This window comes from Notothenia coriiceps, unplaced genomic scaffold (genome assembly GCF_000735185.1).
Source record: "Notothenia coriiceps isolate Sejong01 unplaced genomic scaffold, NC01 NC01_scaffold00000339, whole genome shotgun sequence".
Taxonomy (NCBI): domain Eukaryota; kingdom Metazoa; phylum Chordata; class Actinopteri; order Perciformes; family Nototheniidae; genus Notothenia; species Notothenia coriiceps.
Genome location: NW_011333040.1, coordinates 1,104,155 through 1,128,038, shown reverse-complemented (window position 1 = coordinate 1,128,038; position 23,884 = coordinate 1,104,155). Strand labels below are relative to the sequence as shown.

At 40.0% G+C, this 23,884-nt stretch overlaps 2 protein-coding genes across 2 annotated transcripts in view; both read left to right on the top strand.

Moving 5' to 3' along the window:
* Nucleotides 1-1,257: 1,257 nt before the first annotated feature.
* LOC104942087 (prostaglandin E2 receptor EP1 subtype-like) lies at nucleotides 1,258-7,478 on the top strand. Its single transcript, XM_010767287.1, has 3 exons — nucleotides 1,258-1,343; nucleotides 3,966-4,894; nucleotides 5,607-7,478. The coding sequence occupies exons 2-3, from the start codon at nucleotides 4,007-4,009 to the stop codon at nucleotides 5,880-5,882; spliced, it is 1,164 nt and encodes a 387-aa protein (XP_010765589.1). The 5' UTR covers nucleotides 1,258-1,343; nucleotides 3,966-4,006; the 3' UTR covers nucleotides 5,883-7,478.
* Nucleotides 7,479-8,280: 802 nt separating this feature from the next.
* The window catches only part of ilf3b (interleukin enhancer binding factor 3b), a 22,832-nt gene continuing 7,228 nt past the window's right edge, over nucleotides 8,281-23,884 (top strand). The window contains exons 1-11 of the mRNA XM_010776294.1: nucleotides 8,281-8,350; nucleotides 10,256-10,343; nucleotides 12,352-12,575; nucleotides 12,867-13,041; nucleotides 13,713-13,860; nucleotides 15,569-15,660; nucleotides 16,576-16,671; nucleotides 17,169-17,280; nucleotides 17,370-17,467; nucleotides 17,549-17,660; nucleotides 19,932-19,979. Coding sequence (XP_010774596.1) covers nucleotides 10,341-10,343; nucleotides 12,352-12,575; nucleotides 12,867-13,041; nucleotides 13,713-13,860; nucleotides 15,569-15,660; nucleotides 16,576-16,671; nucleotides 17,169-17,280; nucleotides 17,370-17,467; nucleotides 17,549-17,660; nucleotides 19,932-19,979 — 1,108 coding nt within the window. The 5' untranslated portion in view covers nucleotides 8,281-8,350; nucleotides 10,256-10,340. The remainder of the gene's footprint in view (nucleotides 8,351-10,255; nucleotides 10,344-12,351; nucleotides 12,576-12,866; nucleotides 13,042-13,712; nucleotides 13,861-15,568; nucleotides 15,661-16,575; nucleotides 16,672-17,168; nucleotides 17,281-17,369; nucleotides 17,468-17,548; nucleotides 17,661-19,931; nucleotides 19,980-23,884) is intronic.

Sequence of the window (23,884 nt, the reverse complement as noted above, 5' to 3'; positions counted from 1 at the left end):
ATGTTCCGCCCCTTAGCTACCTGTAACAATGTGCTGGAGCACTAGCATAGAAGGACAGATAAACTCCCTCTGAAGGGAAACACAGGCTTTTTAGCCTTTGCAGGACCATTTACATGCACTAAACCATATTACAACACTAGAGGAAAGGAAGGGAACCACCAAGTAATTGGGCTCTTTTAAGTCGCATGTCATCCAACAAATGCACATTTACAATATACCCAAACAAAAAGAGAATAAGAATACAAAAGTGCAAAAGGCATTACTGGTGCAGGTAAAATATTACATTTTAACAAGAATAGTCAGATATATGTAGGGACATGGGGCGTTTTTAAAAGGGTCCCTCACATTACAATTTAGTGAAATGTACGAGGGTAATCTTTTGAGGCTTGGTCTAGAATTAAAGATTTGAAAGCATTAAAAATGTCAGCAAGGGTGGAATTCATGGCATTGCATGATTTTGGGGTCCTTTTAAAAAATAGTAAAGCTAGGTTAATTTCCATTATTTCATACGTTGTTATTGTGCTTTCTAAATGTGGAATATGGGTAATTTTGTAAATTTTACTTCATATCTATTCGATTCTAAGCTTTTTCAAATATTTTCACAGAATTAAAATATGAATATTATATTAAACTTGAATTAACTTCTTTATTTCACATTTATGAGAGATATCCCATCACATGCACAGTTCAACATTGGGAAGGGTGGTCTTTGCCTAGGGATTTAGGCACAATTACATGTATTTGCTTTATATAACAACAATACTTTTGAAAATGTGAATTTAATGAAAACCCTTTTAGCACATACTTTTGAATCCTCTAATATTTTTAAGGTCCGAAAATATGTATATTGTATGGTGTTTTCTTAATGTGGGGAAATATGCCATTTTTGTAAACTCAGTTCATGTCATTTTTGATGCAAGCTTTTTTCAAAACATCTTTCCAAAATACCTAAGAATATTAATGGGGATGATTCAGCCATGCATAAACGGTCTGTGAGTTCCTCTGACTGACTGCTTCATATGGCGAGGACTTGCTGTGTTTCTTACAGCCTTGAGACAACCCAGAGGAAGTGTGATCCGCTGCAGCCGGTCGTATAAAGCAGCTCCGCAGTACGAGCCCACACAGGCATGCTTCATGTGCAGCGTTACAGAGAGCAGCTTGTTCTCAGAGGAGTCCTAACAGGCGTGCATGAATGAGGAAACACTGCAGGTGAAGAAGTCCTCTGACTCTGGACGACACAAAAGCGACACCAACAAGAATAACCTGGATTAACTTCTGCTAATTCAGTTATGAGTTATTGTCAGAGTGATCCTGATCTTCTCCATGGATTTATTAATTAAAAGGTGCGTAAGCTTAAAATATAATTTTATTTAAAGTAAAGGACAAGTCAGTTTGTCCTAGAGTTATGATCACTTATAATACATTTTGATTGAAAAGTCCTATTTTTACAGTTAATTTTAACTGATTGAAATGATTGGAAAAACATCCACTTTAAGCATACAAAATCAAAAATAATTAAAACGCCCTTCAAATCAAATGTAAGAAGGGAAATGTATACTGTTATAAGTTATATTCTCTCTTATCATCATTATTATGTGCTTTAATAATTTTTATCATGTTTTAACTATCATATTAATGTCTTTATATTACCGACTAGCATGACATTTAAGAAAACATTAAATGCATTTTCTAAATAATAAACAAAATCCAAAACAATAAAAAAAGAAATTAGAAAATTAGGCATGAAAACAATCAATGTTTTGGGAATAGAAAACAAATATATTCAGCCAAAAGAAAAAATCGAAATATCGGAAACACAGTACACTATAAAACCACTTTAAGAAAACAGTCAGTTGCAGTACATCATAGTTACATTAGACTTACATGTCCATCTTTGTCAACTTGTTTTTGGTGAAGTCTCAGGGACACAACGACATGCTGACTGCAGTGGGGTTTGAACCTGTGCTCCCCTGATCCCAAAACCAACGGACAACCCACTGCACCACACGCCTCCTACATGTATATCGTATTCCTTTCACAGGAATGTGTGCAGGAGCTTTCAGTGTCAACAGAAACTGTCAGAACTTGTTCAGACGTCCCGGGTTGTGGTCTCGTGTAAAAAGAAGAATGAGGCTCTATGCAGAGACGGCTGAGGACTCATTTGTTTTGTTTAAACGTCAAGTTATTCTGCCTCGAGGTTTTCCCCCAGTGTGACATAAATAAAATATCTGATAACCTTTAAGAGACTTCATCAAGATTATAAGGGCATGAAAGGGAGAGTGTGTTTTAAAAGGGACGTAGCGATATCTGCATATCCTCGATTATAATTTAAACTAAATATTAAATATGAACTTGCTTTATTTCACATCTATGATAGATATCCCTCCATGCAGTAACATTGAAGGGGTGTTATTGCCTTAAGATTTTAGCACAATACATATATTTTTTTTATTTATTATTCGTGGCTGTGGTCCTGGATCATAAGTCCTAGATGGATATCCTCGTGGATTCATCTTCCTATTATACACACATGCATTTCCAAACACTTGGTCTACCTATGTTGCAAATGTATTATCTTTTCAATTTACACACGGCATCTATTGCACGTCTGTCCGTCCTGGGAGAGGGATCCCTCCTCTGTTGCTCTCCCTGAGGTTTCTCCCATTTTTCCCTTTAAACTGTGGGGTTTTCTCCGGAAGTGTTTTCTTGTACGATGTGAGGGTCTAAGAACAGAGGGTCTAAGGACAGAGGGTCTAAGGACAGAGGGTGTTGTATTGTCATACTGATATTCTGTACACACTGTGAAGTCCACTGAGACAAATGTAACATTTGTGATATTGGGCTATATAAATAAACATTAATTGATTGATTGATATTTATCTTATAATACAAAACAGTTTTGAAATGTGATTAAATGAAAACCCTTTTAGCACATACACTTTTTGAATTTTCTATTATCTTTACGGTCCGAAAAATCTGACACTCTCTCATATTTGTACATTCTAGATGGCACTCGACTTCTGCTGCTCAAAAGGCCAAAAAAAAGACCTTTAAAAAACTCAACAAAAATGTCTCTTTGCAGAAATCATGACCATACTTCAGATAATCCACAGACCGTATTGTGAGGTGTTTTACTTAGGAACTACTTTCCTGCCGAACTTCACCTGCCAATCGTATCAGTGTGCCGAAGAAAGCTTGCACTCAAGGATGCACACGTTGACAAATTTAAACACTAATGACGTCCGTAAATTTAGGAGAGCCTCTTGTCCAGGAGGAGATGGGCCCTTTCTGCTGTGCAGTGATACGTTATAAAATGAAGTGTAGTTTGGTTCACAACAAGGTCTGATTATCTTGCACCGCATCATTTCTGGAAAAAGACACGTTACAAATGTTTGAAGCACATGTTTGTGACTGAACTTAACCTTTAAGTTTCAGCCAGCTGCATCATTCTATCAGAGGCAAATATGGTACCTGATTGTGCATCATTTTATTCACATTTCCCCCAATTTCAGGCTGCCATATATGGTATCTTTGGAGGTATGGAAGCCCAAAAGTGGACTTTTTTCTGAAAGGATAATGTGGATTTGAAAAACCTTCATTAATGAGAGGACTGACAGGTTGCATTATGTGTTGTTACACCAAAAGATCATGTTGGGGATGCAGTTTGATGCTTTTCAAATGTGTGTTTTGGGCGCTATGAGCATCACAACCCCAAAGCAATCTTTTGGAGAGAAGGCAGCCATCTTTAATGCTGAAAAGTCCAACACTATAACTCACACCAACCCACTATAGATCGATGAAAAGAACTGCAGGCTATAGGAATTTTGTATTTCTAATTTCTCATGTGAACTTCAGCTTTTATGCTGCTGCAACATACACATGTCCCAACTTGGGATCAATAAAGTACTTCTTATCTGATCCTATCTTATCTTTAGCACACTGACCCAGTCTCTTTTCCTTTCCAGTGTCTTCTCACCCAGAGGAACCACATTAGGCCGACAGCCAAATGGTGATGCTGGCCATGCAGCACTACAACTCCTCCTGTGTTATCGCCCCCTTCCCCCTTTCCAACCAGACCCCCACGGTGCAGGAGACAGAGGTGGAGGCCGTATCGAGCAACGCCACCGGATCAGCTAATAACCCCACAGCCGCCGGCCTCAGCATGACTCTGGGCATCCTCTTCAACGTGGTGGCCCTCATCATCCTCGCCAAGGCTTACAGTCGCTACCGGCGGCGGTCAAAGGCCACTTTTCTACTCTTAGCGAGCTCGTTGATAGCGACCGATTTAGCAGGACATGTGATCCCTGGGGCTCTGGTGCTGAGGAGGTACTCGGTGCACACTCAGGGGTCCACAGATGATTCTGTTTCCACATTTCGAGGTGACCCGGAGAACCCAGATGCGTCGTGTTTGTTTCTCGGTGGTTGCATGGTGTTCTTTGGACTCTGCCCCCTTTTTCTGGGGTGTGCTATGGCTGCCGAGCGATGCCTTGGCGTCACCAAGCCTTTGCTTCACGCTCGCTTAGTCACAACAGCTCGGACTAAAATGGCACTCGCCTTGATTTGGCTGCTAGCTTTATGTGTGGCCCTCCTACCTTACTTCAGCCTTGGGGCCTACACTTACCAGTACCCGTGGACGTGGTGCTTTATCAGGGTGGTGGAAGGCACTAGAGACACGGATCTGGTCTTCGTGATGGTGTTTTCTGGACTGGCGTTGAGCTCTTTGGCCTCGGCCTTTGTGTGCAACACCATCAGTGGGATCACGCTGGTGAGGGCTCGGCTAAAAAAGAAAAAGCCCTGCTCCCAGCGCAGCTCCGCAGGGTCTCAGGACACGGAGATGGTGGTGCAGCTGGTGGGCATCATGGTCACCTCCTGCATCTGCTGGAGCCCTCTGCTGGTGAGTGACTGCTAAAACAACTTCATTAAATCTTAAAAAGCATATTTGTAGATGACTAAATATCAACATGTGTGTGATATTTCAAATCATAAATCGTTGTTGCATAGAGGCAACATTGTATTTTTATATTTAGGAAAGCCTATCTTAATGATTGGTCAAGTATAAATAAACGTTCTATGAATATTGAGATAGTAGATACAGATGTTCATTTTAATTCATATTTCCCCAAATAGTTTTACCTGCATGAACACATTAACAATCAAGTTACATTTTTGACATTGCATTTTCATTTTTAATTCATTTCATTTTCAATTTTAACAAACATTTGAACATTGTCCAATGTACGGCAAACTTTTTGAATTGAAAATCTTCATTTTTTCATAAAAACACCCATACAAATAATTGGATTATTGCATATTCACTTTTTTTTGTATCAATGTTTACTCAAAAAACATATACATATTTGTTTAGTTTTAATGGTTGTATGGAATTACATTTACATTTTTGGGTTTACATAATCATTTAAATAAAGTCTACTATGGGCTGCCATACATTTCAAACAAATTCACCAAAAAGTTATCTGGGTTTGTTATGAATAAAGATTGAGATAAAAGAGGTTAAAGCATTTGCTGTAATCATGCTTAAACAGACTTAATACCGAAGTATCTGTTTAAAAGATGAGGCCTTAACTTCTTTAATTGTTTTTTTAAAGGTTTTTGCACTGATGTCAGCCACGAAGTCGTACAGTGGCATGTTGGACAGTGATAGAGACACTTTTAGGGGGCTGATGGTGACCGGGGTCAGGATGGCGACCTGTAACCAGATCCTGGACCCGTGGGTTTACATCCTGCTGCGACGCGCCGTCCTCAGGAAAATCTACCGAATCACAAAAAGAAGGGCCAGTTTCAAGGGGAGCACTTTCCGTTCTGCTCGCTGGGACATCAGCTCCTTCCAGACCTCAGAGAAAAGCAGCGTTAATAACATTTAAATGGACTTCTTCACCTCATGTAGCCCAGCACCTTTTACCCCTTCCTGTTTGAATGCAAATGTGTTAGTTCTTCTTGTTTAACACTAGAAGTTTTGTAAAAAATCTATTATATTTGGGAACATTTACAGCTATAGAGCGGCGATTTAATGGTTCATAGTACCACAAATATCAGCTATAAGTGGCTGGCAGGATTACAAATGTCCAGAAATCTATGAGGACATTTTTAATAACTCTGTAGTGTTTTCTTGGTGTAAATGGCTCCTATGAGGAACTAAGGAAAACCGAAGCACGCCAACCTGTCAGACTCATGTTGGCTCAAAAGCAAATTCATGTTGACATTGTTTTTGAAATAACTCTCAATGCCAGAAGGGTAGACGAACGTCCAAAGTCTGGAAGTTTATAAAAACATGTCAAACTAGAGACCAAATTCTCCAAATAATGACCCATTGATGATTGGGTCATTATTATGATTGATGTAGTAGGCTATCTCAAAAATAATGAACATGTCAGTTTGCTAGTTAGCTAGCTAGTGAACATTAGTAATCTCTTTAGCGTGCTTACTAGCAAACGTTAGCTAACTTCCTAACAAGCTAGCTAGTGAACGTTAGTTATATATCTAATTAGCTATCTATCGGCAATTTGGCGATTCATAATGTAAATTATAATTTCTTATTTAATACCCTATGGTTAGGGTTACCCTATGTGGACCTGCGTCTACCCCTTATGGCAGTAAGAGAAATTGTAAAACCCCCAAACATCCGCGCAAATACTGTAATATGCGTTATTTGGATAAACTAATCGCATGTTGGGAATCTAAATGGTTATATTCTTGCCTGGAAAAGTAATAATTTGAGTAACAGTTTATTTAAAAAAGCCTAAAAAAGGTGTCTTTTGCAAGTTAAGGTTGTTAAAGATGGCTACGCTAAGCTAAATAATCGCACTTCTGCCCTAAAACTGAAGTTTAAACACAAAATAAGCCGATGTGGAAGCTCCCTAGCTTGGACAAAGCGGGATGTGTCATCTACTTTTTATTGGATGATCTGTGTCTGATGGTCCGTATACTAGACATGTTTGCATGGCAGTCTGTCCTATACACGAGCATATGTAAATACAAAGAGATTATGTTGGTTGGATTAAAATATGCTAACTTGTCGCTAAAGTGAAGACTGTATCATAAAGCAAACATCTCAACTCAAAGGGTTTGTTCGTTTAGTTCTCTGACACAATGTAAATTACTTTTATAAATGCTCACATAAGAGAGCCAAAGAAAAGGCTGTGCATTTACCTCAGCTTGAAGATGTGAAAAAACAGCATGTATGTGTCTAATTTTATGCTGTGACATGAATGTGAATGTGTGACTGTTATTTGTATGTTTGTAAATGTGTCAACAGTATTTCCCCCACGTTTCTGGGGACTGAAGTGAAGCTATTTTTTGCAAAAGCTAATTAAATGTGATGTTGTTATCAAAAAGGGAATGTTAAATTGAATAATAAATTGTTATCTGCTAATGTTTCATTTTCAACTGGTCTATAATTGATGACTTCAACTATCTTCTGATTGAATAATAAAGCATGGCACTCATTCTGTGGGAGTCATTTTCTGCCAATATATTATGGAAAATAAGATACTGTAAGTCATAATAAAAAGAAACATTCTAAAAATGATTTAGTAAAAATTATGTAAAATCTCAAAAGAGTATCTTTAAAAAAAGATGTATTATTGCCAACAATGACTTAATTTCTTGTTATTATGTAAAAATAAGTTTGTTTCATGACAAGGCTATGTTTTTTTTTTTTTACTAGCAGACAAAGGCTTCCATATTTCTCTAATGTCTAGTCTTAATAACACATTACAATACCATAAAAGTAACCCATTAAAATACATAAATACATTTAAAAAAGGTAGGAGTCTACTATTGTGTAATGATTGCAAGTTTGAATTGTTTTAAGCCCAGCTGTATAATACGTGTATTCATTGTGAGTCTTATTTCAAGTGTCTAGTGTAGATTTGTGTTCCAGATTTTACGTTCCGGATTAGGATCAAATAAAAATAAAAATAAACACTTTCAAGATAATGAACACAAAACTAACAGTGTTTTTCAGAGAGCCACAAGCTAACTTGTCAGCTAACAATGAATTTCAGAATGAGTACCAATATTTTGGTGGCTAAATAAACTGGAGAATTCCCACAATAATGCTCGACAGGTTTAGGAAATAAGATTATACTTTTATGTTTTACTTTGGTTACATTTGTCAGGCCCAAAATAACATTGAATGAATTAGCCCGGTGTTGGATGGACGACCATTACCCTTAATTGTCTACCTTCCTTTAGCCTGATTGGTTAACATCGCAGTCAGATGGGATATCTGACCAATGAGCGTTGTCCCTTTTGATATCGTGGGCGTGTCCATTTTATACTCCTGCTGCCTAGACCGGAGCAGCCGTCTATTAGCAGCAACGACACCACGGTAAGTGAGAATAAAACACAATTTGTAGCCCTTATTACGCATGGAATTGGTGTTTATTAGTCGCTGAACTCCAAGAGAACTAACGAAGCATGTTACTGTTTAATACAGTGTTAGTTTATATGCGCTTTATGAAGTGATACGTTTGGCTTTGTTCGGCTAAGCTAACAAGCTAACGGCTAACTATGGGGTCTCCTCGACCATTTTGGTGTCTGATAGGCAACAAAATAATATCTAAACACAGAAAAAATCCCCCTTGTGTGTTTGCACTGCGATTTAGTTGTCAAGCTTGGTAGGTATGTGATGTTTTTGTGGTTCTGTGAGCATGTCGTCACGTCGCTTCAAACGATGGAGGAACCGTTTTTTTCAGTTGGGGGTTGCGTTCTGAAATAAAATGGCGTCTGTTTTCTAAATTCCCCTGATGATGAAGCTGCGGCTGGTTTCAATAACTGCTGGGTTTCTTCTTCATAATGCACGCTTCATGCTGGTAGAAAGATGTTGCGTCAATGCAGGTTTAACAGGTGTAACGGTAGCTTGCAGTGCCACACGTCAGTGACTTGTTGAATGAAACACAAACAAATGGCTAGTGTTTGTGCTGGTTGTAATTTAAACTAGCAATAACATCATAATATTTTGGATCCGATAAGTCGACATTGATATTGTAAGCTGGCATTGGTGTAGATCAGATTCCGAGTTTATCACCAGGATATTTGCTTTGGTGTTTGGTGGTGCAAACATGAACACAACATAAGGAAATGGGTTGTAGGAGAAGATCAAAAATTATAAAAGGAGAATATAACTGTAAGAAATGGGTTTATATACAAATAAAATATTAAAAAAAAAACGGTTTAACATTAAAGAGAATAAGTAATATCTCGAACAGTTTGTGTTCGGGCTCCAAATTGATGCTTTCACAATATTTAGACAATTGAAATGGGGTGAATAATATAAATAAAAGTGAAAAAAGAAAAGGCAACAATATTACTATATATTTTTCTTATTTCCTGATATTGATATTTAGCAGCCCTACTTTGACCCCCATGTCTTTGCTCCAACCAGTAAATAAAGAATCCTAATAAGTCTGTAAATCATCTCCAAACAAGCTTGCACTGGAGCATGTCAGCACTGTGGGTGTGTCACGATTGAAAAAGGATGTGGATCCTACAGATTTTACCCTACTTTCCCCTCATGATCACATCCTATTATTGTTGCTACACAGTAGAGGTCATGCATGCATCATCACAGACGAATATCAGTCATCCATGAAGGAACATTGGTTGACCTCTACTCAACGATCAATCATGGCGGGTAGCATTGCCCGTTATGAAAAAAAATGATCATGTTGGCTCCATTGCTTCCAGATCTTGGTAGAACAATTAAGTAGTTTGGTCGATTTCCTTAATCTATAAGCTAACATTTGTCTTCCTGTTGAATGACTTATTTAAAACAGTAAAATAGGTGCACATCTTGTGAATTGATTCAGTGGTACTTTTGCATGACTCTTTGTGAAACTAATTAGTTAATAACTCATCCAAGTGTTTGTTGACCAATCATTTCTTCACTCAAGTACACATGAAGTTGCCTGTGTTTATTACAACTAGCTGCATTTCTGCCTGGGCAAGCAGGGCTGTGTTGTGTTTAACCCCTGAGGCATTTGCTGCTGTGCCGACAATTCTCTTTTGTTTCCATAGCTGCTAACCACTTTCTTTACACTGATAGATGAAAGAGTCTTTTCAGAGTGCAGTGTTTCATCCTGCCCACATACATTTTCTATACAAATGGAACCGATTTGAATGGGTGCCTGCCATTCTGACTTTAGTGGATGTGTTTCATTTCCAGCTGGTTGAAGATGTTAATGTTTTATTAATGTTAAAATGTATTAATTTGTATTCCCCCCCCCCCGTACAGACGGACTGCAACATCTGCTGCCAAGAACACGTTTTTTAACAGTCATTCGCTGGATATAGAAGTCACCACGGCCTCGAGACCAACAATGGTAATCATTTCATTTCAGTCTGTATTTAATGCAAATCTATGCATCACTTTCGTGGTTGTTTCTATGCCTCTCAATAGCCATGCAGCCAAAGCACAAGACAATAAATATTCACGTCTAATTTGAGTCACAGGACTGGTGCCAGCGCTCGCTCTGCCCGAGGCTTTAGGAACACATGCTGCAGCTTCCACATCAGCGCTCCTCTCTAAATTAAATCTGACTGGCTGCGTAGACACTGGCTTGTGTAATCACTGGTGCTAGAAGCTAGGACTACACATGAGACCTTGTTATGCATGTTTTAAATAAATAATACAATGAGTGAGACGGAGATTCATTTTCAAGGTTGACAAAGATGAAAGTTAAGCAGGATTTAATGAAGCTAGTTGAATCACATTTCTCAATAAAACCTGGAACATTTTCAAGTGGCTCAGTGTTTTATGGTTCAGGCCCAGCAGCTCAGTAATCCTCCTTTTGTGAGACCAGTCTCTGTTGTATAAATTATGTTTGTTTTTCATCAAACTGTTATCAAAACTGCAGAATTGATAAGTGCAATATTATAAGAATATTAGGGCTGTCAAACGATTACAATTTTTAATCAGATTAATCACAGCTTAAAAATTAATTAATCATGATTAATCACCATTCGAACTATGTCCAAAATATGCCATTTCTTTATGTATATTGTTGTGGGAATGGAAAGATAAATGAAAGAAGGCGGATATATCCATTTAACATACAGTATGTATGTTTATTATAACATTGTTCTGTGTGTCAAAATGAAAGACAGCCCACACACACACACACATCTTAATTCATTACGTGTTGATTTCTATCAACGGGGGAGTACTTCAGGAAAGTCGACGGGGGGTGCTAGTGGAGTACTTCGTGACCACAGAGTGTGAACGTTGTGATCAGCTGTTTTAGCTCAGTTCTCCAGTGAATGGGGGGGGTCTCCCTCCGCAGCCGGTTGGCGTAGTTTTGGCACAATTCCGTTTTACAGACCAACGTTAACAGCAGCCCTATCTGTGCACACGGAGGCCGACTCTGTCGTTCGGTGATCTAACCGCCTTCTTGAAAAGCTTCACAAGTTTCTCGGTACGCAAATGCGCTTTGTGACACAAGTAACGGTGCACATTTCAGATTACGCACATAACCTGCGTACCGGTTATGTGCACCCCTGTACTACAGCAAATATTCTCCGTCGGGACTTCCTGCAACAACACCACGCTGCTATCTTGATTCTGTGTTTTATTGAGTAGACGATCACTACGCGACAAAAGTTTTCAAAACCGTTTCTGGTCTTCGGTATTTCCAGATAAGTGGCTACTGAAATCAATCTTACTAACTGCTGTCTGTGCAATTCTCGGCGCGAGTTGGCGGACTTTATTTTGCTTACTTTAACATCATCTTTCAAGGTGGGGCTAAGCCATTTCTTGGTATTGGTGTAGCCTACCCCAGCCATACCCTGGCGCTGCCACTGGTGGGATGTATGGGGCGGGCCATTCTGCACATGCGTTAAATATTTTAACTCAATTAATTCAAAAATTGTATTACCGCCGTTAACGCAATAATTTTGACAGCATTAAAGAATATATTTCTTAATTTAGTAATGTGTTGCAGAGAAGTTCAAGCCTACGAACCGTATTCTACAGACTTGACTAAAAAAATCACACTGAGATGTATTTATTTTTTCCTTTACTTTTTATTTTATTTTTTTTGTACATTTGACAAAAAATACTTGTGACTTTTTAGTGTTTGTTTTTATTTTTATAAAGAAGACATTAAAAACTCCATATACTACAACAAACAAAAATTCAGCAGCCATACATGTGGCATCGTGATCATTTAAATATATTTTTTAATGTAAATGGTGTTTCCAATATGATGTGTCCCTCAAATATCTGGAATCATATCCCAGTTGCATTATCAATCAAAAATAATCCTGTCAGAGCGCTACCTCTGCTGTTTCTTCCTCATTAACGTTCCTGTGTCTCCCCCCCGCCCCCTGTAGCCTCCTCCCATGCGTCACCGGTCGATGCGCGTCTTCATGAACGACGACCGACACGTCATGGCCAAACACTCTGTGATCTACCCGACGCAGGAGGAGCTGGAGAGCGTTCAGAACATGGTCTCCCACACAGAGCGCGCACTCAAGGCCGTCTCTGACTGGCTGGATAAGCAGGAGAAGGGAACGTCCAAGTCTGACTCTGACATCGTAGAAACTGATAAAGAAAGGTGAGGAGATGTCAGATACCGTTTATATTTGATATAATATTTTTCATTTGTAGTTAATTCTGTATTCCATTTTAGTAGTATTTTATTCTATGCCTGAACGCACTGATGCTTCTTCTGTAACCCAATCATTTCCCAAATTCGGATAAATAAAGTATTTAGTTATCTATCTTGTGTTCAGTTTGTACAAAATGAGTCCTCCATTTTTTTTAGTTTTTTTGAGTAGTTGTTGGCCTTGGGTGATTGTTTTTTTTCTCCCCCCGCCGACAATGACCGCCTCTGTGTTTTTGCCAGTGAGCACAGAGATCAGGCGACCCGCTCTCTGCGTGGTGTGATGAGAGTCGGCCTGGTGGCTAAAGGCCTGCTTCTGAAGGGGGACCTGGACCTGGAGCTGGTGCTGCTCTGTAAGGAGAAGCCCACCATCATGCTGCTGAAGAAAGTCTCTGAAAACCTCCTCGCACAGCTCAAGGTAAGTGCACGGTTCAGCTCATTCAATGCACTGAATAATTCAATTTCAATTGAGACCGACCGATATTGGGTTGCGCGTAGTAATCAGCAGTGAACCGCTTCAACACGTGTATTTCGGTTTATTCACGGCGTTCATTTTGTTATTCTACAGTATTGTTGTTTTATAGTTATTTGTTAATGTAACCCTATTTGTGTTTTTTTTTTATTGAAAAGGATATCGCATTGTGTGTGTTACTTTTGTTGCAGTTGTATATGTCTTAAGTGTAATTTGGCTTGGCTTCCTATTTTGTATGGACAAGCTTTTATTTTTTAAGGAGAGTTAGTTAGAAGTTGTTGTTGCTATGGAAACAACGTAACGAAGAAAAGTCATATCTACATATAAAGACGGAGAAAGTAAACGATAAAGTTTATGGTTAAGTGTTGGCACCCCCCGAAGAGGCACAAGCTCTTACTATCATATTGGAGATTTCAATCAATTCAATTTGAAAAAAACGAATATCCGAATAACGAAATTGAAGCCCGAATAGTACTCGAACGAACGAATATTCGGACATTCGGGTACAGCCCTAACAGGTTATAAGTAATACACTAACCAATTTGAATGAGACAATAATAATCCTTTCAACCCAAACATAGGTTTTGTTGCTCCTTAAACACTATGCACTCTCACAGGTGATCACAGAAGACAAGTACATGATGACTCAGCACATCCGTGACGCCAGCATCGTTGTCAAGAACACGAAGGAGCCCCCCCTCACCCTCACCATCCATCTGACCTCCCCTCTGGTCCGCGAGGAGATCGAGAAGGGGACCACCGGAGGTAAGCTCCACCCGAGGGCCTCGGTGTTTCACAGGCCCTCCCACCTCCTCCAGCAGGGGGTCAACCAGTTCAGATAGATATTGTTTATTGGGCCTTCAATGGAGCTAGGGGACATGAATGCACCGTCACATAACGAAACTCTGCTATGCTTATAGCTCTCTAGACTCTCTCGTAGTTCCATGTGATGTAAGTGTACATTTTTGATGGCCCAATATACAGTATAGAGGGCAGGCAGTTTACTGAAAGGCTCTTCTCTTCACCACCCATCAATGAAATGAAGGCTTACTGAGAATTTAACCCAAAAAAAAGCAAAGAGAGACCACTTTGTTTGCATGTGTTCTTATCATTGATGATGAACGGTTTGCATTGCAGCAAAAATGAGAAGCAAAACGTGGTGAAAACTGTCCTCAGACGTTAGACCAGGGGTGTCGAACTCAATTTCATCACGGGCCACATCAGCATTATGGTTGCACTCAAAGGGCTGGTTGTAACTTTAAGAGTATATCAAAATACATATATAAATATTTAATATATATACAAAATAATGTATTGCATTATTGCCTCTGCATTGGATTATTATGGGATAGGGTAATAACTTCATAATTAACTATGTCTGAAAGCAGAAGTCTAGGGCAAATAATTGCAAGTCTCTTCAGTGAGAATGTCACAAAATGATTTGAAAACAGAAGCAGAATTCTGGAATAACAAAAAAAAAGATGTGACATTTTGAGAGAAAAAATCTAATTCTGAGAAAAAGGCGAATTTGAAATGCATTGTGGGACATGTAGTTTATGGGCAATGTGCTTCTGTAAAGTAGCATGTAACTGTATAATAAACATATTATATTCTTTGCAAGCTCTTGTGGGGCCACATGAAATGAAGTCGCGGGCCGGATTTGGCCCCCGGGCCTTGAGTTTGACACCCCTGCGTTAGACCCAACAGTGGGCCGTTGACTGTCTCTGGTGTTCGTTAGCAGGGAAGGTACCGGGTTACAGATAATGTCAAGGGACACTTGGACTCTCCTGAACCTAAAATCAAGGGGATTGCCCCCAGTGATGTTTATAAAATCCACAAAGTTTTCCAGTAGCTGTGGGGATTTAGCAGGTGTTGAACCTTGACCTTATCTGTAGCTCTGTGCTAACAGTGATGCCCATATTGGGTCTTCTTTATTTTTATTTTTTCAAGCCATCAGTTTTGCTGCAGTGTGGACTTGTTTTAATACCCACGTTTTTGTGCATCTGATAACTTCTGCCTGTGGTTCCAATTCTGATTCTCTCTGTCAAGCCTTCTAGTTTGTCAATTTTTTTAGGGACGCTGGACCTTTGACCAACTGGCCGCTCTCTGTCTCGGAAGGGGCAAAGTGCAGTGTACCCAGTATATGGGCAAAGGGGAGGGGCTCCACCTCCTGTTAACGCCAGGAAACCAAAAGCAGACCTTTTTTAATGTAACCACGGAGAGACAAACTCCTATTTTATACACCCAATTAGCACTTAAGCTAACTTTAAGTACGACCCACTTCACAGCGCTGTCGTTCCTGTGGGTTTTAAGGCTAACTATTAAATTGACGTTGGTTCTGCACTGGAGGGGTCCCCCTCCCCTTCCCCCTCCTGCCTGTGGTTTGGGAAAGCTGCCTGTGTTCCCCCTGGCCGGCTGACAGAACTCCCCTTGGTCAAACTGTACCTTGTCTTCTTATTCCACCTGCCAATAGAATCGCTTTCAGTCAACGATCCCCCGGATGTTCTGGACAGGCAGAAATGCCTAACTGCCTTGGCGTCTCTCCGCCACGCTAAGTGGTTCCAGGTTTGGACCTTGTCTTTATTCGTCTCTTTAAAAAAAAAACAGAAGTAGTTTTGTTTTATACTGTTTTTTTGTCTTTTTTCTTTATTTGGGCGTTGTCCATGTTTTTCCTTTTATTTACTAGTAAGTAATACTTGACGATCTGGATGTGTGTTTCTTAGGAAACCTGTGTCATTACACTGCTGTAGAGTTGCTCACGTAACAGGTTTTTTTTTTTAATGTTTGAAGAAGCTGCTTTTTTAGAGTTCCTCTCACAACTCAATCATCCAAAACAAATCTGGGACTAATCCACCACGCATCCAGGTGCAATATTTCTCTAACGTCCGTGTTGGTGTGAGTTGTTGTTTTCACAAGCTACCTGCAGGTCACTGCTGCACCATTCTGTAGTTTTGGAGAGATTGTTTATTTTAATTTATTTTGTAGATAACTCATTTTGGCGTGTCATCTTCGGCTTTCTCACGGTAACAATCAGCGCTCCATCTCTGCAGCTTTTGTAGAGTATGTGGTCTCGACTTTTCCTGCTTTATCTGTCCCTCTGTGTGCCACCAAATCAACAGGAATATTGCACCTTGAGTATTTTTCTTTTTCACTGACTTAACCCCTTCAAATGTGTCATTTAATCTGGTATTAAGTTATTTACACATTTCTCTGAATTAAAGCATGTTTTGCAACACTAAAGGAAATGTCTTATATCTAATAATAACCCCATCAATCATGTTGGCTATTGACTTACAGCCATAAATAATCAAAAGTAGGTTCTTTGTATCCTGTATTTCCATAATGAGAAAGCTAAGCTGCTTTAGTCTGTGTGGCTTCCTTTTATTTACTTTGATTCATTATCTGTGTTGCTTCAGGCCTCCCACGTCTTCCTCTTTGACTCAGTTTGCTTCTCCTCCCCCTCCCTGCTTGTGTCTCCAGGCCAGAGCTAACGGGCTACGCTCCTGCGTCATCGTCATCCGGACCCTCAGGGACCTCTGCGCTCGAGTTCCCACATGGGCCCCGCTCCGTGGCTGGGTGAGAGATAAGCATCCTCCTTAGAGGCTAACACACAAGAGCGAGTGCATCACTTAGCCGATCTCCATTCGGAAAACACACATTTTAAAAGGTGTTTCGGCTGCCGTCTGTCTGCAGACTTGTCAAAGCATTAATTCATTGTTTTTACTAACCGGTATCAGTATGTTGTTACTTCGGCATCATTTTGAAACGTGTATTACAATTAAATCACGGTCAAATATGTTCATTTTGTTGTAGTTGTAGCCCCCTTGCCAGCGATTCTCTCACTAGTTTAGTTTAGCATACTCAGCCTGGTTGTTGGCCCGGAAAGAACCTGGATGTTGGAGAGCCAGAAAAACGGTGAAAAGGTACCCGCTAGCCGGAACTACGCCTAGTGGAAACGCAACAAAAAACGGGCCGGGTTTGGCACGGCACGCTTAAACTGCTGCAGTGGAAATGCACCATTAGTCTCTTAAAACCGTCGTCCTCACATCCCCTCTCTCTGGTCTTCTTTGCAGCCACTGGAGCTGATCTGTGAGAAAGCTATTGGCACCGGGAACCGACCCATGGGGGCAGGAGAAGCTCTGCGGAGAGTTTTAGAGTGTCTGGCTTCAGGAATCCTCATGTCAGGTATGCATGGATTATATTTAATGTGCTTTTAAATTGCAGTTTTCTTTCTTCTAAGTGCTCGGCCATTCAGTCGCTTCCCTTTGTTCCAGAAGGCGCTGGAATCTCTGATCCATGTGAGAAAGAACCCACAGACGCTATCGGCCACTTGGACCGGCAGCAGAGAGAGGACATCACAGCGAGCGCGCAAGTGAGTGAGATAGAGCTTTTTATGTGCACATTTACATGATGATAATAAATGTGTAATTGACACCATCTCTTGTATGTTCAGCATGCCTTAAGGCTGTCAGCTTTTGGACAGCTTCACAAAGTGCTTGGTATGGACCCCCTCCCCTCAAAGATGCCCAAGAAACCCCGTAGTGAGACTCCCATTGATTACACAGGTAAAGATGGTTTGTTGTTTTTTTCTTCTTAACCTGTTGAGCCCCGGGGGCAAAAACGCAACATCAGCAAGAAACAGTGTCTCTTAGCTCCAGAATCCGGTTCACTTCCAGCTCCAAAAAATTGTCGGTCTAGAGGCAAGAGCTTCGGAGCTAAGAGGCGGCGTCGCTTAAGTCTCTCTTACGTCGAGGCGGGGGCAGGATTCGTCGTTGAAGTAGATGCTGAAGACCACAAAGAAGTCTTGCATTTCGCATGTGATGTTTGTAAAGTCGTCCCTTGTAAAGTCGTCCGATGCCTTCCATTTTGTTTCGTAAGAGGATAACCAAAGCGAACAGCGCTTCAATACAATCGGCCATTGTTGTTGTCGATGTGAGGGATTTCCGCGCGGTTTGGATTTTATGAAGCAGGCACGTAAACGGTGACGTCATGACGCAGCAGCGGCAGCTCTGGGCGGTGTGAACGGAGCGGGAGCAGAAAAGGGAAACCGGAGCTGAACCAGAAAAGCTCCCNTACTCCGTTTAGTATGAATTCTCGAAGTCTATGTCATTTATGATGTTGTCGTATCACCCTAACGTATATAATCACAAAGTAATTTAGTTTGTATCGGGGGTTCCGGAAAAAATCTAGATTTTAAACCGTTCAAGTCTGAGTCATCCGGCTGTACACCTTCGATTAAGTTGGTAGTTGTAGTAAAAGTAAAGTTACATCCACTTTAGTTTAATTTAGATTAAAGTGCGTCTCTACGTTACCCCCCCGTACTGTCCTAACAGTGCTGTCCTGGGATCACCCTAAGCTTTGGCGCTCGGGCGGACTTCAAAAGTCCGTTACAGAAGGGAAGCATGTAGAGAGTTAAATTGGGTATCTGCCAGTTGTGTAGTAATTACATTTATAATGGTGGGTTTACTTGAACACCTCCGTTACATTGAGATCACTCGCCGGGTCGGGAAGCATATACAGAGGTATACACCGGGAGCACTTTTTCCAAACGGTGGGAGCTCGATGTAAGTCACTTTTCGCCCAACAAAAAAAATGGAGGGGAACCGGCATCGGAGGAGGTAATTAACTTCGGGGAAGGGGAGCAGGAGACGGAGGAGAAGGAGAGTGGAGCGGGACCCGGCCTGGTCGTTAGAGAGCCGGGGGCTCCCGAGGGTAACTACGGTTTTGGACCTCCACCACGACTTCTCCTTTTGTGTAACAAGTAATTCATAGTAAATTATCCTTCTCCGATATACGGTGGTGTATTCCTGGGAATAAGATTGATTACTGTTCTCTTTTCGTTTCATTGTGTAGGAAAATGAATTCACCTTCAAGTCGTCTCCGGCCCTTCATCAACTCATGTTATGGAAACAAATGAATTAATTCATGTACAACGACCATAGTCATGATAAAAAACTGGCTGACAAAATGAAACTTTGCTCATATTTCAAGCCATCTTTTTCCCGGCGCCTTGCTTTGGATCATCTTCATCAACCGGCCCCATTCCAAACTAATTGAATAGCCCTGTTAGTGTACAGTTTTACTATTATGCTGCTGCTGCTGGGTTTATTGTATTTTTGTAACTCTGGCACAGCAATTTCCTTCGGGATAAAGTCTTATCTTAACAAATCAATCCAATGTAGCTAAATCACTCTTGATACTTGAAACTGCCTACATCTCAGCTCTCCAGAGGGCTTCATTACTTTAGTTGGCTGCTCATTCCTTAAAACAGAAGCTTCAGATTAGCGCTGCTCGATTATGGCAAAAATCATAATCTCGATTATTTGGGTCAATAATTGAGATCACGATTATTAAAAACGATTATCCATTTACTTTGAAAACATCCATTTATTGAACAAAAAACATTTGAACGGTATGTTTTGAACAGTTGATTACCCTGAACTTTAAGTATAATTCAACTGAAAAATAATAATAATAAAATAAAAAAATCGTTTTATTTCGATTACGTTGTTTTCGTAATCGTTGCAAGCCAAAATCGTAATTGCGATTAAAATACGATTTAGTTCAGCAGCCCTACTTCAGATTGCTTATTATAAGAGGAAATATGAAGGGTAGATAATGTAGATTTCAAGGTTATGTCAATGTGTCATTGGGCTTTTTTCTTATCAACTTAGATTTGTTTGAACATGTTAAATTGAATGAATTTATTTGAAAAGTGGTCTTATTGACACATGAATACTGTGCGATATATATTTAAGAAGTACAATATAAGACAAGCAGAAGTTTCTTATACTTTAGTGATTATACAGCGTATTAAATGTCTTTCCTCCCGCTAGGTGGCTTCGGATCATACGGTTACGGGAACAATGCCAACTCCGGATACAGTGAGTATTCCTTTTAATCCTGGTTTTACTGGATGTTTAGTAGAGCTGCTCAATTAATCGTATTTTAATCACGATTACGATTATGGCTTGCAACGATTACGAAAACAACGTAATCGAAATAAAACGATTATTTTGTTATTATTATTATGACTTTATTTTTTTATTTTTTTTGTTCTTCAGTTGAATTATACTTAAAGTTCAGGGTAATCAACTGTTAAAAACATACTCTTCACATTTTTTTTCCTCCAATAAATGGATGTTTTCAAAGTCAATGAATAATCGCATTTAATAATCGCAATTACAATTATTGACCCAAATAATCGAGATTATGATTTTTGCCATAATCGAGCAGCCCTAGTGTTTAGGGTTGCTGCTTGGCCACATGGTCAAAAAAAGAATCATGTATTTTCTTAAGCTCAGTGAAAAAGGCCATGAGGTTAAGGAAAGCTGTGAAGAAGGCGAGTTCATCAGGACTTAAGAAAAGAGACTGCACTGACCCTGCAACACTTCATTCTGTTGAGACCAAGGAGGTTATTGAGTCTGCCTTGAAGGAACTCAAATGTTCCATAGATGGACTATTAAAAGCTACCAGCGAAACACCAGGAAGTGTTAACTATTTGATCATTTACAGTGACTAGTTCACACTGAGTTCTAAACATATAAGCACTTTACAGTTGTGGCATAAGATGAAAAGGTTTGATGAGCACTTTAACTTACTATCTATCACGTGGTTATTAATGTAAAATGCTCAAATAAAGTCAAGTTGGAAATACGTTGTGTCACGGGTCAGGGCTCTAATGTGTTTTATTGACTTAACCCATAGACGCATAAGTGGGTATTTTTCTTGAAGTATCTTTGTAATTATTATTTTTTTTTATCATTTCATATTCCAGCTATTCCTCAAATGTTTTGGACATCATGCCATTCAAATAAATGGTAGTTTTTGTATTTCTACCCCAAGCTTCCATAAGTGGGTCAAAAATGGAATCCTCTGGGAAAACGTTTTTTTTTCTTTACGGGTCCTTTTTGACCCACTTATGGAAGAGTGTAGGGTCCAGTCACTCGTGCATCTAAGGGTTAACTAGGGATTTGTGCCTATTATAGAAACTCCAGGAAAAGAGAATATATAATGTTTAAATATGTTGGGATGTTCCGAGTTGGATGATTTTACATTTCTCTGCTTTAAGCCACAGGATTGAATCTGTTTTTTGACAAGCCGACCTCTTAAGAGAAGCCCTTTTTTCCCCTCTGAGGACTGACCTACCTGAGCGTGACGGGAGCAGAGAAATCTAAAAAAAATAAAATAAAAAAAAATCTGACCAATGAGTCATTCAACTGCCTCCTTTTGAGCAGATAAAAAAAACAATCCAAATAAACAAAATCTAATTTTTTTTTTTTTTCCCTTCTCTGCCCTGTTTCACTCTTTAGGTGACTTTGTCTCAGACTGCTATGGCTACCACGAGTTTGCGACATAAATCGTCCCCAGTGTTAGAAAACCCAAAAAAACAGTCCTGTAGAGAGAGCGTAAAAAAAACAAAAACACATGGACACATTTCTCAGTCGTGTTCCAGCAGCATCATGAACTCCCTTCACCACCAAGTCCTCATCCTGGGATTAAAGCGACACGACAACTCCTCCGCCCAATCATGTCCTTCGGGGAGACTTCCTGCCACTGCATGCATGTAGACATAAGTCTGTGGATGTCACCGGACTGAACGGCAGAGTTGTTTTTGATCTGTAGGCCTGGGCACGGGGCGTCTGTGTAGGCGTGGGGTCAAAGCTTTCTCTTTATTTGGACCATGATTACGTGAAGGCCTACTGGACAACATCACACTGCCTTTTGGATTATTGTCAAGACTGCAACACTGTCTCTATACTGTTTACTAATACCAGAACACTGGGGAAACATGACTAGGGCTGCACGATTATGAAAAGATGACTGATTTTGACCAAGTGTGACTGAATGATCACTTTTGAACTATTATTATTTAGATCTGTAGAATACTGTTTGTAGTCCTGCAACGCAACAATACTTCATATATTTGTACCTGTTCACCAAATATTGCGCTGACTGCCGTTTCTATATGGCACTAGTCCAAATGCGATAACACTTCGAATGTATTGTGCCGCCCTAATCATGACTTGTTTTTATTTCAATCCACTCCCTGGCTCTCACTTCCAATCAGGACTTGAGATGGTTTTATTTTTTGTTTCTGTTTTTTACTATTGAAAAGAAAGGCCACATGGTTTGTATAGAATCTGCTGTTTCTGTGTCATATCGCGGCTCCACTGACTGCATGGTGGTCTTATTAGGCAGTGTTTGGTAGTTCCTCTATAACAGCAGTGGGAAATGAACTGTTGGCTCTAAGTTTACACACACACACACACACACACACAAAAAAACTGTGGCTGAATCGAGAAATGTTTGGGAAAGGAAGACTTTGCTTTTTGCTGTTTTTTACATGTCTGTTTTTTTTAATAAATGTGATGTCACCATTCATACGTGTGTTACTCCAGGGTCTCTTTTAATTTATGACAAGTGTGTGTTGCCCAGATTTTATACAGGGTGTCCGCGGGGTCTTAAAAAGTATTAAAAGTTGATCAATCAATTTAGCGAAAATGATGGGTATTACATGTTGTAGCTTGTTTTCAATAAGTATATAAATTGTCCAAAGAGGTTGTATTCTACAGTCTGCCTGAATGTAATCATTGCGTAGGTGTGTAGTGTGATTCTGTGTCGTTTATTTATGGCATCCCGTTGGATTTGACGTCATCTGAACAGGACATCGCACGCTCATTGCTTGATAGCGCGCGAAGGTCCGTTTACGCCGGTTGTTAAACAACATCGTTATGGGGAAATGCAAGTCTGCGTCCAAATGGTTGGAAGATAAGGAGGAAGGACAATCAATACTGTATATAGTCAATGTGAGGTAAAGTGTGTCGCCAAGGTAACCGGTTAAAACTCAAAGTCACGCCAAAATTAGCCGCCTTTAGCTTAGCGGTGGTGACGGGAACTCTAGTGATCTTGCTGTAGTTCCTTTACAGCCTAACGTTAGCTTTTTACTTCTGGATTTATGCTTAATATGTGGAGATTGGACTATTCTGCAGCATTATTTTTATTGTATTTACTTGCAGTTTTATTGTGTTACGCTGTTGGAGGAGCCTGTGACCTCAGATTTTCATTGTCATAACTACTCTGTAGCTATGTACGTAGGACAATAAAAGCCTTGAATCTTGATTTATCCTGCAGAACAGAACCTGTAAGAATAAATGTTTGTTTGCCAGAGATCTTATTTTCTGCAATATTCCAAAATCAAATAGAAAAATCCCATTAGCCTTTTTATAGAGGGAGCCCTTCCTGTTACTTTATGCCCATTTTAAAGTTCCCCTATTATACGGTTTCTCATCAATATATCACAGTTCTCAGATATATACAGAGCCTGTCTCTGATTGGCTGAAACACCAGACAGATCATAGCAGCATTACCCATAATCCCCTCTGTTTCAGCCCTGTTTCAAAAGTGCTGATTCTCTGGCCGTTTCTCAATCGCGAGTCACTTGCTTCAGAAGCGAGGCAAGAATCCTTCCTTGCATTCGGAAAACGAAGAGTGGAACAGGCTAGCAAGTGTGCAGGTGTGCGTCATATGAGAGGCCCCGCCTTACATTTTCCACCACAGATTTGGGGAAATTGGTCCGTGCGCAAAGCATTGTGGGGATTTGAAGGACGCGAAGTCTACCCATGTGCAGCCTCGAAATTACCCCCAAACCAAGGACCCGGCCTCGGTGGAATTCCAAGTATGCTGGAGATTGGAACAATCCTTCGGCGGCACTCGATGACGTAGCATCCTTGAAATATTGGCTTGGAAGCCAGAATCCTGTTCATTTGTCTGTCTCCGGCAAAGAGTT